At 48.9% G+C, this 14,887-nt stretch overlaps 1 protein-coding gene and 1 long non-coding RNA gene across 6 annotated transcripts in view; both read left to right on the top strand.

Moving 5' to 3' along the window:
• Positions 1–14,887, top strand: part of ADCY9 (adenylate cyclase 9) — a 162,748-nt gene that overhangs the window by 118,395 nt on the left and 29,466 nt on the right. For 3 of the 5 annotated variants that reach the window (XM_077985366.1, XM_015125413.3, XM_015125414.3), the window contains exon 4: positions 14,109–14,270. In XM_077985366.1, coding sequence (XP_077841492.1) covers positions 14,109–14,270 — 162 coding nt within the window. The remainder of the gene's footprint in view (positions 1–14,108; positions 14,271–14,887) is intronic. The other 2 variants (XM_015125415.3, XM_015125416.3) reach the window with 1 other exon arrangement.
• On the top strand, positions 704–3,892 carry LOC144337892 (uncharacterized). The gene is made up of 2 exons (XR_013411527.1): positions 704–3,282; positions 3,781–3,892. It is a non-coding gene; the product is annotated as an uncharacterized LOC144337892 (long non-coding RNA).

Below are 14,887 nucleotides of genomic sequence, written 5' to 3'. Positions count from 1 at the left end.
CCTTGCTTTTTGACATACTACGCACCTCCATTTCCTTTCCATTGCATAAGGATGCTTCTCATTTGAATTATTAGTTATTTTCTCCTCCTGGGACCTGTGGTGTTTTGGGATTTCTAGAAGCTAGTGATAAATGACAGTAAAGGTGGCTCTCCTTGGCACCTTGGGTGGAGAGCTAGTTGATAATCTGATTTCAGAGACCACTTTCTCAAATACTTCTACGTCTCTTGAAATCCACTATTTTATGATTATTTGAAATGATGTTGGTGTGGGTAAATCCTAGGACACAGCTCACTGAGAGGACAGGCTGCCGAGAACATTGTAGTATTTCATTATTGGAACCGGGATTTCCTGGTAGCCGCCTAGAAGTGCCTGTTTCTGGACTGACCTGTCATCATAAATTACCAAGGAACTGGCGCGGTCGACCTTGGGTGTGTGAAATCATTTCAGTTTATGAGCTGTTCCTCCGCTTTCACGTTTGATTTAGTTTCCCCACTGGTACCTTCTGTTTATTTTTATAGTTTACACATCTCCTATCTCCATTCTTAAAATGAGAGAGAGAGAGAATCACAACAGCTCCCCTGCGCTGCTTTGTGTTGTCAGATAACACAGTGGGGTATGCGTGAGGATGGCGGCCAGTGGTTACGGCTTCACCCAGTGTGTCCCTGCCTCTCCACGTTCATTCACAGGCTTGAAAGCTGCTGTTGGTGTTTACGATGAACAGCCTTCGTCATGTGGCAGTCAGCCGGGGTATCCAGATTATTTACTGGGTCAGGATACATAGTGCCTGTCGCCCAGTTACCTGTAACGATGACACCCGGGTTCTGTCAACCCCGCTCGTGTATCATGTTGGTTGGGTGCTTTGTTAGTGTAACACAGGGCTTCTCACCTTGGCACCGCTGGCATTTTGGACCAGGTAGTCCTGTGTGGTGGGGCTGTCCTGTGCCGTGTCAGATGGCTGGCAGCATCCCTAGCCTCCACCTGCCAGATGCCAGCATACCCACCCGTACCCTACTCCCCAACTGTGCCAACCAATAATGTCTCCGGACATGGCCCAGTGTCCCCTGGGGGTGCAGAGTCATCCCTGAGTGAAAACCACCGGGACAGTGGTGTTGGACCCTCTCTTCCCCGTACTCTTGGCACACGCGTAAAGCTCATGTATCTGAGATTCCCTGGATGCCTGCAAACTTTAGAGACAGCCGTCTCGCCTGGGCTGACGTTTTGCAGGAGTCAGAAAATGGAGCTCTGGGCTCCTAGACAGCGGACCCGGGCAGGGAGGGGCTGGCGTGGGGAGGAGTCGGGAATGGTTTTGCTATGTGGGGAAAAATGGTTTCCTCCAGCCTGCACACTGAGCTCTATTGAAGTAGTGAAAGACAGCCCAAGCCAAAAATAAATAATTTGTTGTGTTTGCCATTTTAGCGTCCACATATGTGTGTTTCTGTCCATTAGGGGATGCGGTTGCAGAGTTTCCCATATCACACGCTCACGAGTTTAGCCATGGCGATGCAACACTGCTTTGTACTCATCTATATATTTGTTTTGATCGGAATGAGCAAAAACCATTTAGCATGTCTCCTTGGCATGTGGAGATTTTCCAAATATCGTTGAACGTTTCTGAGAATCCTGTAATCTATCTCAGGTTGACAGAAGGCCAGGCAGGGTGGCTCACGCCTGTAATCCTGGCACTTTGGGCGGCCGAGGTGGGAGGAACGGCTGAGGCTAGGATATTGAGAACAGCTTGGTCATCGTAGCAAGATATCATCTCTACAAAAAAATTTTTTTAAATTAACTGGGCTTGGTGGCATGTGCCTGCCATCCCACCTACTCGGGAGGCTGAGCCAAGAGGATCACTTGAGCCCAGGAATTTAAGGCTGCAGGGAGCAGTGATTGTACTGCTGCACTCTAGCCTGGGCCACAGAGTGAGACCTTGCCCTGTCTCAAAAAAAAGGAGGAGGGGTGTCACTCAGTGGTAAAGTAAATTCGGGAACCTCTGGATATTCAACACAGAAAGGGTTTCTTTACTGCAGGACTTCTCAGAGCCTTCGCTACGCTAGTAGATAGTATCTAGGCCTTCGGAGGAGGACGCGGTGTATGCCGCACTCTCAGGCCTCTTTGAGCACAGTTGTTTTCTTCAAGCTGCACCTTGCAGGGCTCATGTGGTCTCACCTTTTGGGGAAATGCTCATGTAGTGAAAGGAGTTTCATGCCAAGGACCAATACATTAGAGAAAAGGTGTTCAGGAAGCGTTCCCTGAAGGAACACGCGTAGATTTTCGCCTGTGTCCTGTTCCTGCTGCCGCTCACTTGCGATACGCATGGCTTCGCTTTCCCTCTGAACTCCTGGCTGCGTTCACTGTTCAGCTCCACCACGCTTTCCTGTGCCTTCCCAGCCAATAACGCTGTTCCCTCGTCTCCAAATTCTCAGTCCCTTCAGTCTGTCCCACTTGGCTGTAACATACACGATCTTAAATCTTTGTTTCCTATGCGCCTTCCTGTGAGCTCTTTGCATTCAGAGACTGTGTGTTAAATAACTTAAATATTTCCCAAGTGTCGAGCATGGTGCCTGGCATGTAGTAATTAACAGTTTCTTTTTGGCTTAAGTTTTTAATTCTTTAATTAAACACACAGAGCGATGCAGCTCTGCAGAGCCAGGCGAAGGACTGAAGTCAGAAGCCCAAGCAGAACTGTGTAGAACCAGGGCAGCCCCCATGAATGTGTGTCCTGTGTGACCTTAAGTCATCTCCCAGGTCATACCTGGAAAATTCTTACCTAATGTGACATAAGCTGTGTACTGTAACGACCTACCAGGAAATGGTAGTGATGTCAAAAGCCAGAACTTTGGTCCTGAAGTCATAGCTCCAAGGGAACCCTTTCTACACCCAACTGTCGGCTTCTTTTTGTTTGTTTGTTTAAGAGATGGGGTCTCGCTCTGTTGCCCAGGCTAAAGTACCAGTGGCATGATCTTAGCTCACTGCAGCTCAGACTCCTGGACTCAAGTGATCCTCCCAAGTCAACCTCCTGAGTAGCTAGGGCCACAGGCATGTGCCACCATGCCTAGCTAATTTTTAAATTTATTTTGCTATATTGCCCGGGATGGTTGCAAACTCCGGGGGTCATACCATCTTCCTGCATTGGCCTTTTAAAATGCTGGGATTACAGGCATGAACCACTGTGCCTAGCCTTGGGTTCTTTTTTTTTTTTTTTTTTTTTGAGACGGAGTCTCGCTCTGTCACCTAGGCTGGAGTGCAATGGCGCAATCTGTGCTCACTGCAAGCTCCGCCTCCCGGGTTCACGCCATTCTCCCGCCTCAGCCTCCGGAGTAGCTGGGACTACAGGCGCCTGCCACCACGCCCGGCTAATTTTTTGTATTCTTAGTAGCGACAGGGTTTCACCGTGTTAGCCAGGATGGTCTCAATCTCCTGACCTTGTGATCTGCCTGCCTCCCAAAGTGCTGGGATTACAGGCGTGAGCCACTGCGCCTGGCCCCTTGGATTCTTGAAGTGACCAACAGTGAGAGATCCTCACCCGAAGGGCCCTGATATTGCATAATGTGGGGGGACAGATGCTGCCCAAGTGAAGGAAGGAGGGGTCAAGAAGGAAACCAAGGAGTGAGCATTAGAGGTGAGGACGCTACTGTCAGCGTTACAGAGGGGAGGCGGAGCATGGCGGGAAGGGCCGCAATTTGAAACAAGACCCTTCTCAAAGCCTTGGCTTTGCCACTGTGAAGAAATTGCAGCCAGGTGCCGTGGCTCACGCCTGTAGTCCTAGCCACTCAGATGGCTGAGGCGGGAGGATCGCTTGAGCCCGGGAGTTTGAGGCTGCAGTAAGCTATATGATGGTGCCACTACACTCCAACTGGGGTGACAGAACCAGATGCTGTCTCAAAAAAAAAAGAAAGGGAAAAGAAAAAAAGGAAGAGAAAACACACACTTAACTCCTCTAAGCAAGAGTTTTCCTCGTCAGTGCAGTGGTGATGAGGAAGGGACCTCTCGGGATTGCTGGGAAATTAGCTGGAGTGGCGCCTGCAGACGCTAGGGCTGAGGAGAAGCCCTGCTCGCACTGGACACTCCTTCGCTCCACATAGAGCAGGGACAGTGACCATAGACGGAGCCATGGAGGGCTGGGAGAGGCCGAGAGATGGTCCTGGCTTGCCTGCAAGAGGTCACTGACTCACTGGGGAAGGTCCCATCTTCTCCGCGGTTCCGACTCGAGGGAGATTCTCAGTGATTGTGGCTGACCATTGCTGTGGGTTGGATGCTCTCGGCCATAACCAAGTCACTGGTATGACACGGGAGCATGTGTGCCTTGGCCTGTTGAATGTGACGTCAGCACTCCAGCAGGCGTTTGCTTTCCATTTTCTCATGAACCCTGTGGGTGGTGAGTGGATCTAGATGCCATATGTCAATAAAAACAGCTTTTCCAACATCTTCTTGAAGAAAAAGAAAACCCAGCTGGGCTCCGTGGCTCACGCCTGTAATCCCTGCACTTTGGGAGGCCGAGGCAGACAGATCACCTGAGGTCAGGAATTCAAGACCAGCCTGGCCAACGTGGTAAAACCCCATCTCTACTAAAAATACAAAAATTAGCCAGGTGTGGTGACATATGCCTGTAGTCCTAGCTACTCAGGAGGCTGAGGCAGGAGGATCCCTTGAACCTAGGAGGTGAAGGTTGCAGTGAGCCGAGACCATGCCACTGCACTTCAGCCTGGGCAATAGAGTGAGACTCCATCTTGAGAAGAAAAGAAAACCCAAAATTGAATTACTTTTATCACATTAGTTCTGATCAGTGAACCATTCGAGCTGTGAAAGCATCTTGGTTCATCTCTGAAAGGCCTCCCCGGGAGTGCACCTGCGTGGCTGGTCTTCCTGAGTTTACCTTCATCTATTATTCAGAACCCCAGGCTGCTTGGCCACTGGGTGTTTCTACATGGACCAGTCAGTAACAAAGCTAATGATGTATATTTACCCATATGGGGATGATTCAGGGAGGACCTGTCTTGCTTTCAAAAGCTTTCTCCTTCCCCTTTGAGGCCACTCACCTCAGGAACCATCCTTTTGTGACGGTGAATTTTGAAAATGATCCTCAATAAATGATCACTTCTTTCATCTACTTGTTTTCTGTGTGTCAAGTCATTATGAATAGGCTCAGCCAGCCTGATTTGAGGAAGGAAGGGGCTTTTCATTCATTACAGAAATTGAAAAAATGATTTTATAGACACATACATATATAAATATATACAGCTTAGAAATTAAATAGGTATTTATTATAAGCAGTAGTCTGAATTGATAGTGGTGATGCTTGCACATCCCTGTGAATATGCTAAAAACCCTGGAGTTGTATACTTTAAATGGGTGCATTATATGCTGTACGAATTACATCTTAATAAAGCTGTTGTAAAACCAAAGGGTAGTCTGTGTCAGGTGAGGTGGTCACGCCTGTAATCCCAGCACTTTGGGAGGCCAAGGTAGACGGATCACCTGAGGTCAGGAGTTCGAGACCAGCCTGGCCAACGTGGTGAAACCCCATGTCTACTAAAAATAAAAAAATTAGCCAGGCGTGGTGGCGCGCACCTGTAATCCCAGCTACTTGGGAGACTGAGGCAGCAGAATCTCTTGAACCTGGAGACGGAGGTTGCAGTGATCTGAGATCATATCACTGCTCTCTAGCCTGGGCGACAGAGTGAGATTCCATCTCAAAAAACAAAACAATTGAAAAAAAAAAAACCCATCTCTACAAAAACTGTAAAAATTAGCCAGGCATGTTGGTATCCACCTGTAGTCCTAGCTACCTGGGAGGCTGAGGTGGGAGGATCTCTTGAGCCTGGGAGGCAGAGGCTGCAATGAGCCAAGAGCGCACCATTGCACTCTAGCCTGGGCACTAGAATGAGACCTCGTCTCAAAAAAGAAAGGTGGGGTGGGGGAGGAATAGGAACTTCACAGTGGACAAACCAGGCAGACGCCACCTTCACCAAATGATCCAGGTGAGCCTCCCTGCTAGGACGACACATGGCCATCCTGTACCCCAGTGTGGTGTCCTGAGAAGGGCATGTCACCTCTGCGGCATTCTTTCCGCAAACCCCAAACCTCAGTCTGCTCTGAGAAAGCACCAGGCAGGTCCAGATCCGGACATTTGACAAAATACCTGGCCGGGACTTCAGACACAGCAGGGCCAGGAGACACAGGGAACGATAGGGGAACCCCCATATGCTGGGGGTGAGCAGGAGGCGTGAGGACTAAATGCAACACGGGACCTAGAGGAGACCCCGAACAGCAAAGGGACATCAGGGAAACCGGGGACATCCTGCAGATGTAAATAAAGCCTGCAGCTTAGCTAACAGTATCGCTCCAGCATGAGTTGCTTCGGTCTTGGTAACCGTACTGCGGGTCTGTACGAAGGATATACGCAGACTCCTTGAACTGTCTTTCCCACTCTCTGCAAGTCTAAAATTATTTCCAAGTAAGAAATTATATATGTGTGTAGAGAGAGGGATGGAAATGTATGTGCGGAATCACTGAACTGGCATCGCCCGAGAGTGAAATATTGCACTTCCATGAAGTTTCCCCAAATGCCAAATATTTTCTTATTTTGACTTCATGGAGGACTGTTTCCACAGCTGGTAACAGTCTTCCTGCCTGACAGTCTGCTGAGTATATTTTCATCTATTTTTGACTCGGGTCGTCATCACTAGCCTGGTTATTGAGCCTAGTGGTCCTTTAGGGCTCCGCCCCGTGTGGTTCTGAGATCGTGTGTGTGAGTTTTACACGTGTGTGTTCGTGTGGTGCGTTGTCTGGTATTCTCAGGCCATCTGCTGTCTGTTCTTACCGCTTTGGGGATGTAAGAAAATTTCTTTTTCTGTGATAATTACTGCTTATCTTTTCTTCTAATATTCTACTTCTATCTTACCCTAATGTTTCGTTAGCAGAAATGCTCTATTTTGAAGTACGTATGCCTGTACCTAACCTGTTAGCTTAAACAGCAATGCCAGGGACATAGAGTGTGCCCGGTGGCTCTGCCGCACCGATGGGCTGCCCCGTTCGCCTGGAGATTTCCGGGGCCGGGAGCTCTGCTGCCTGGGGTCACCACCCGCTTTATGCGGTTCCAGCCGTACCATGTGGTTCTGGGCCGGTGCCTACTCTGTCTCAATGTCCTCATCTGTAAAATGGAACCGATCTTAGTACCTGCATCGTGGGTGCTTACGAGGGCTAAGTAGATACAAGGAGTTTCAAAGAACACCTCAGGAAACTGTATTTGTGGTTATTGTGGGTGCAGTGCCATGACTATTCCTGTTCGCCATGTTCAACATCATTTTGAGTTTGGGAGCAAAGGATGTTTCTGATAACATGACATCTTGCAAAACAGTCCTGTTGAGAAGACGAAGCAGGCAAAGCCAGGGCTCTTCTAGTGGTGTATCCTCCTCATTTCTGAGAAAAGAGGTTTCCCCACTCCCTCCCTTGACAGTTTTGAAAAGGGACAGCTGTTGGCTGAGAAATGATTTATCTTGTGATGAGAAATAACCTTGAAGAAAAAACGGTTTTATAGCTTTGTGCCATATATTTTGACCGGAATGTAGGGTGCACGTCCTGAAATGTGTTAAAAACAAATGCAAATGTGCCCAAGTGTGTTAGAGAAATGGCTACACTCTTCCCTCCAAAGCCCACGTCCACATGGGGGAAGGAGCAAAGATAATCCGGGAAAATGCAGAGTTTGCTCTTGGGCGTTCTCCAGGGAATCTCAGGTTACCCAGGCAACAGCCAGCAAACTCCTTGGCCCGCCAAGCGCGCTGCTGGGAGGACCTTAGAAGTCTTGAGACTTCCCTTGGTGCCCAAGGGCCCAGGGTGCTGCTCGGAAGAACCAAGAGGACAGGCATAGCTGCTCAGGTCACTCTGGGGGAACAAGGCCCAGGAGAGCAAGGTGCCAGGATTATTGCTGGGTCCTCCTTGTGCCAGGAAAGGGGGCCAGAGCCGTACAACGGTGGTCCGGGTCCAGGGCCCTGGGGTCTGTGGCCGTCCGCAGAGCGATCATTGCTGCCTCGCAGTGTGGCTGCAAAGGACAAGATCGCACAGTCGAAACTGCAGATACCACGTGAATAGGGGCGCGACTGGTTCCTGGGTAGGACCTTGGCACATAGACATTCCTAAGTCATGGTAGCTGCTGTCTTTATGACGCTGCTTTTTCTCTAACGTGCCTGCCCGTGTGGCTCCCTGTGAGCCAGCCGCTAGGGTTGTCTCCCCAGGCAGTGAGGTGCTTCCATGCCTGGAGCTTCCTGGAGTCAGAAATACCCTTCCCAGGGAGGGCTCAGCAGGGGTGGAGAGGCCTGCAGCTGTGCAGGGGGAGACGCTGTTTAGCCAGCTGGGAAACGTTTCACAGAGGCATCCGTGTTTGGCAAAAAAACAGTTCGTGAAATGTCTTAATCCAGATTAAAATGAAGCTAGCGAATTGCTCAAGGAAAATTGCTGTGGGGGGTGGGAGGTAGGAGGTCGGGGGAGGGAAACAAACCCACCCACCGTGGCATGGTAGGACCCTCCTGGTACAGAAGGGACCTCTAACTACTGCTCAGAAGGGAATGTTGAGATGTGAGAATCTCTCCATTGGGTAGATGGATGTCTGTCTCTTTTTTCTTCTTCTTTTTTTTTTTTTTTTTTTGAGACGGAGTTTTGCTCTTGTTGCCCAGGCTGGAGTGCAGCGGCGTGATCTCGGCTCACGGCAACCTCTACCTCCCGGGTTCAAGCGATTCCCCTGCCTCAGCTTCCCCAGTAGCTAAAACTACAGGCGCACACCACCACGCCTCGCTAATTTTTTATATTTTAGTAGAGACTGGGTTTCACTATGTTAACCAGGATGGTCTCAATCTCCTGACCTCATGATCCACCCACCTTGGCCTTCCAGAGTGCTGGGATTACAGGTGTGAGACACCACCCTCGGCCTCTTTTTTTTTTTTTTTTAAAGAGACAGGGTCTTGCTCTGTGACCCAGTTTGCAGTGGAGTGGCACAACCATAGCTCACTGCAGCCTCTCCCTCCTGGGCTCAAGCGACCCTCCCACCTCAGCCTCCTGAGTAGCTGGGACTATAGGCACACACCACTATGCCTAGCTAATTTTTAAAATTTTTAAATAGCTTTTGTAGAGATGGGGTATTGCTACATTGCCCAGGTTGATCTCAAACTCCTGGGCTCAAGCAAGCCATCACACCCAGCTCTAAGATTTCTTTTGTTTCATTTGTTTTAAAGATTTTATCTAGAAAATTTATCCCCCAAAAGGAAAGTAGCTGAGGAAGAAACAGAACAACAGAAATCCACTTTTTTTTTTGAGCTGGAGTCTTGCTCTGTTGCCCAGGCTGGAGTGCAAATGGCACGATCTGGGCTCACTGCAACCTCCGCCTCCTGGGTCCAAGTGACTCTCCTGCCTCAGTCTCCCCAGTAGCTGGGATTACAGGCATGTGCCACCATGCCCAGCTAATTTTTGTATTTTTAGTAGAGACAGGGTTTTGCCATGTCGACCAGGCTGGTCTTGAACTCCTGACCTCAGGTGATCCACCCGCTTCAGCCTCCCAAAGGGCTAGGATTACAGGAATGAGCCACCACGCCCAGCCAAAATCCGAATTTTCAAAGTGCAGTAAAATGATGGCTGCTGGGTCCGGGTGACACAGGTCCGTGGGCCCATGCCACACAGCGTGGCCTGGAGTCTGCACCTGGCTCTCCCCCCACCTCCCATACCCCCATTTCCTGGACAAACCTGTTGGGAATGGAATAGGCAGTGAGCACCATCCCGGCCCTCAGGAGGCCGGAGCCTGGGTGTCTACAGCTGGCCATGTGACCCACGCAGCCTTTTCCTTCTGCAAGCACAACCTCTTCTGCCGTTTGTGGGCAGCTCTGCAGGACCTCATTTCTGTATCAGAACTTCTTATCACCGCTGGGTGCAGGCCTCGGCCTCTGTTCAAGGGGATTGTAAGCAAAGCACTGAGTTCCCCACCTGTAGAGACCACTGCCCCAGGCTCCCCAGAGAGCAACCTCATCCCAATGGGCACTCCCGGGCTCCACCGGCCTTCCGGCCCCTCCAAGGGAAGTCCTTGCAGAGGGCATGGAGCCCCCGCTGTCCTCAGTGTGCCCTCTGGTGCCAAGTTGGTTTGACTGTCACGGTGGCATATTCATGGCTTTAAATGCATAGAAAATCTCATAAAGCCAGGAAAGCCAGTGTGCTGTAGGGGGCACTGAAGAAGCAGGTGGCCTCGTCTTAAAGCACAGCAGGGTTGGCCGGGCACGGTGGCTAATACCTGTAATCCCAGTACTTTGGGAGGCTGAGGCAGGCAGAGCACTTGAGGCCAGGAGTTCGAGACCAGCCTGACCAATGTGGTGAAACCCCATCTGTACTGAAAATACAAAAATTAGCCAGGCGTGTTGGTGGGTGCCTGTAATCCCAGCTACTCAGGAGGCTGAGGCAGCAGAACTGCTTGAACCCGAGAGGTGGAGGTTGCAGTGAGCCGAGATCGCCCCGCTGCACTCCAGCCTGGGTGATAGAGGGAGACTCAGTCTCAAAAAAAAAAAAAAAAAAAAGAGAGAAACGCACAGCAGATGAACTTGAGGCAAGAAAAATACCTGAAACAGACTGATGCCAGGAGATTCCTGTGACTAAATGGCTACAGAAGAATGATACCAATGGCTGTTCTGTCTGTAATCAAGGACACTGAATTACCAGATGAACTCTTTATGACCAGACAGCATAGTTAACAGAAGTTTTCATATTCACTGCCAGCGTTTACCAAGCACTCACTTACACTTCAGGCTTCGGCTGAGCCAAGTGGGGCAAATGCTTTCACACCTCTGGCTTCCTTTCCTGGTCTACCAGTTAGCCCCTGAAATGGCTGTTGTGCCCCATCAAGCACCAAGCACCAAGCACCCCACCTTAGCCACACCAGAGAGTTCTCTCAGGCATCTGTTATGCATGGTATCAGGCATGCCTACTTTATTTTTCTCTTGGTATTAGATTTTTTTTTCATTTAATAAGATCAGTGGTCTCATTGGCAAGTATGTATATATATATACACACACACATATACACACACACATATATACACACACACATATACACACACATGTACACACACACATATACACACATACACCCACACACATATATATACACCTACACAAATATACACACACATCACACATACACCCACACACATATATATGCACCCACACATATATATACACACATATATACACACACTCACATATATACACACACATACACACACACATATATTTATATATATATATTTTTTGAGACTGGGTTTGCTCTGTCACCCACGCTGGAGTGCAGTGGCACAGTCACAGTTCACTGCAGCCTTGACTTCCTGGGCTCAAGCAATCCTCCTGCCTCAGCCTCCCAAGTAACTAGGGCCACAGGCACGTGCCATCACGCTCAGCTAATTTGTTTTATTTTTGATAGAGACAAGGTCTCCCTATGTTGCCCAGGCTGGTCTTGAATTCCTGTCCTCAAGCGATCCTCCCGCCTCGACCTCCCAAAGTTCTGGGATTACAGGTGTGAGCCAGCACGCCAGCAAAATGTTTGGAAGTTTAACTGTGCCAGTCAATACCAAGAGATGCTTTCAGATAGACTCACTGTATGTTATTGACAACTAGAACATTTCACCTCTGTTGATGATGTCAGTTTTTAAAGAGCTATAAGCAAATGTTATGTGGATGCCATTATTTGTTCAGATATGTTAGTTAATGATTTCGCTAGCTGTTTTGGCATGTATATTTTCATTTTTTGAATGCATACAAATGTTCAAATTTAGCTTGTGTGTTACATCAGATTCCCAAACTATACAACCCTGTAGAATCTTTGTTTCTTTTATTTAATATAGTACAGGCCTGCAGTTTAACTTAAAATACAACCTGGGTCATATCTTTGCCCTTAGGTAGTGACACTTATTTTAAATTTCCAAAATAATATCTGGCCTCCCATAATTTATTTCAATGTTTTACAGTTCTTACTGCAAGGAAATTGCTTTTGAGTCCTAAAAAAAAAAAAATCTTTCTTGCCACAGTTGTCTTCTTCATTGGAAGCTGTTAGTTGCTTTCTTAGACAGTTCCTAGGTTACTGGGTCACATTAATAATAATAATGAGTTTATTAAGGGTATACTGTATGCCAGGAACTGTGCTAGGCTATATATATACTTATTTAATTATTATTATTATTTTTAAGACAGGGTTTTTGTCTCTTGCCCCAGGCTGGAGTGTAGTGGCGCCATCAAAGCTCACTGCTGCCTTGACTTCCCAGGCTCAAACAGCTCTCCCATCTCAGCCCCACAAGTAACTGGGACTACAGGCACACGCCACCAGGCCAGGCTCATTTTTATACTTTTTGTTGAGGCAGGGTTTTGCCATGTTGCCCAGGCTGGCCTCAAATTCCTGCACTCAAGCCATCCTCCCACTCCAGCCTCCCAAAGTGCTGGGATTACAGATGTGAGCCACCACACCCGGCCAATTTAATTTAATTTAATTTAATTCTTAGCAACATACCTTCACTCTTGTTTTATACATGAGGGAACTGAGGTAAAGTGATTTGAACAGAGTCTCCTAGCTAGTAAGTACTTGACTAGGGTTTGAATCCTAGTTTGTGAGAAATAAAGGCTTTGTTCTTTTTAGTGTACCTGTATTAAATCTTGCCTTCTCTTTTCTAGGTCCATTAATTCCTACAAACTTTTAATTACTCCTAGATCTGGAAATCATGTACCTCTGATTATTCAGCCCATCTTATGAGACTAGCTCACCATCACACGGAGCTTAAGAACCTTGGATTTGTGTCCTAGCATAGTTGGTGACCACTTTATTTACTTAATAACAGATTTGTTGAGATATAATTCACATACTATAACATGGATCTTTTTGGCTAGGCGTGGTGTCTCGTGCCTGTAATCCCAGCACTTTGGGAGGCCAAGATGGGTGGATCACCTGAGGTCAGGAGCTCAAGACCAGCCTGGCCAACATGGCAAAACCGCATTTCTACTAAAAACACAAAAAAATTAGCCAGGTGTGGTGGTGGGTGCCTGTAATCCCAACTACTTGGGAGGCTGAGGCAGGAGAATCACTTGAACCCAGGAGGCGGAGGTTGCAGTGAGCCAAGATCGTGCCACTGTACTCCAGCCTGGGCAACAAGAGTGAAACTCCATCTCAAAAAAAGTTAAAAAATAAATCTTTTTAAAGTGTATAGTTCAGTGGTTTTTAGTATATTTAGCAAAAGGTTGTACAACCATCACCATGGTCAATTTTAGAACATTTTTATCATCCCAAAGAGAAACCCTGTTGAAATACCACAAACCAGGTGGCTTTTAAACAACAGAAATATATTTCTCACAGTTCTGGAGGCTGGGAAGTCCGAGATCAAGGTCCCAGAAGATTCAGTGTCCAGTGAGGACCCGTTCCTGTTTCCCAGATGGTGCCTTCTCCCAGGGCAGGAGGGACGAGGGATTTCTTTGGGGCCTCTTTTATGAGGGCACTAATCCCATTTTGAAGGCTTGTCCCCCATGACCTAATTACCTCCCAAGGCTTTGCCCCCCCCAATGCCATCCCCTTGGGAATTAGGATTTCAGCATCTGACTTTTGAGGAGACACAAACATTTGAACCGTAGCAAACCCCACACCCCTTAGCAGCCACTCCCCCTTCCTGCTCCCATCCCGCCTGGTCACCATGAATCTGCCTTCTCCCTCTAAGGATTCACCTTTTCTGAATATTTCACGTTGACGGGATCACGTAATATCTGTGCTGTGTCTGGCCTCCCTCACCGTGCTGCGGCAGGCGTCAGTGTTACCATCTTTTTCGTGGCTAACAGCCTATCGTTCGAATAGACCACAGTTTGTTGATCCATTGTCCGGTCAGTGAACATTCCCGGTTCCACGTTTCGGGTCACGCTGCGTTCGTGCACGGGTTTCTGTGTGTTTCCATTGTCACAGGTGGCTTTCAGCTCTTCCCCGAGTGGTTCTGTGCGCCTTCCCCTTGCTCACCACCATGCTGCGTGACGGCAGATTGCAACAGCGGGGCCTGCCTGAATTCAGGGGGGCAGTCGTGGTTTCTGGGTGTGTCCCCACAGTCTATGTTTTTCCTCTAGACCTGCCCTTCATGCGGAATCACATTTGCTCCCAAATCTGAAGCCGGCGCCGAGGGAGGAGCACCTCAAAACGGCTGCCAAGACGAGCATAAAAACAGCACCAAGGTAACAAGCTCATGGCTGTTGTTCCTGTCAGTTCCTCTCCTGGCGCATCCACCCAAGGTGACATTCCTGTCTTGTCGGCTTCTTAGTTCTGAGAGTAACTCCTCTTGGGTAACACCACTCGGCACCCACGGGTCCTCTGGGTGTTGAAGAGACCGGCAGGGAGCTCGAGGGAGGGTCCGCAGGCACCCACGTGGAATCCAGAGCTCAGGGGCGGAGCTGGGCGGGACTCCTTTAAAGGCCAATAAGGGTTTAAAACGCGTGGATTCGAGTGTTTCGGGGGAAATTTGTGGCACTGGAAGCTGGACTCAATTTATGATAGGATATAGACGGGCGGAGACAAGAGGGGGTCTTCACAGCGAGAAAGGCTGGGTGAAGAGAGAGGGTGGGAGTTAGGGCAGGCGGCAGGAAGGCTGCCAGGAAAACCAGACTTGGACACCAGGGCCAGGACTGAGCCCACCCATGAGAGCCTGTCGGGGGCTCATGCAGGGGGCTCCCCTGGGGCGCAGGCTCTCATCCTCCATCTGCCAAAGGATTGTGGGTACACGTCACCCCGTGTCTTCCCACAGCCACGGTGGACACCCCGAACACAAGCCCCTATTTCCATCCACCTTCCCTGTGCCCTGACAGCCCTGGACCCCTTGTCATACTTCTCCCAGCCCCCCAACCCATGCACC

Source organism: Macaca mulatta, chromosome 20, assembly GCF_049350105.2.
Source record: "Macaca mulatta isolate MMU2019108-1 chromosome 20, T2T-MMU8v2.0, whole genome shotgun sequence".
NCBI lineage: Eukaryota > Metazoa > Chordata > Mammalia > Primates > Cercopithecidae > Macaca > Macaca mulatta.
The sequence above is the reverse complement of the archived record's forward strand: the minus strand, read 5'-3'. Positions and strand labels throughout refer to the sequence as shown.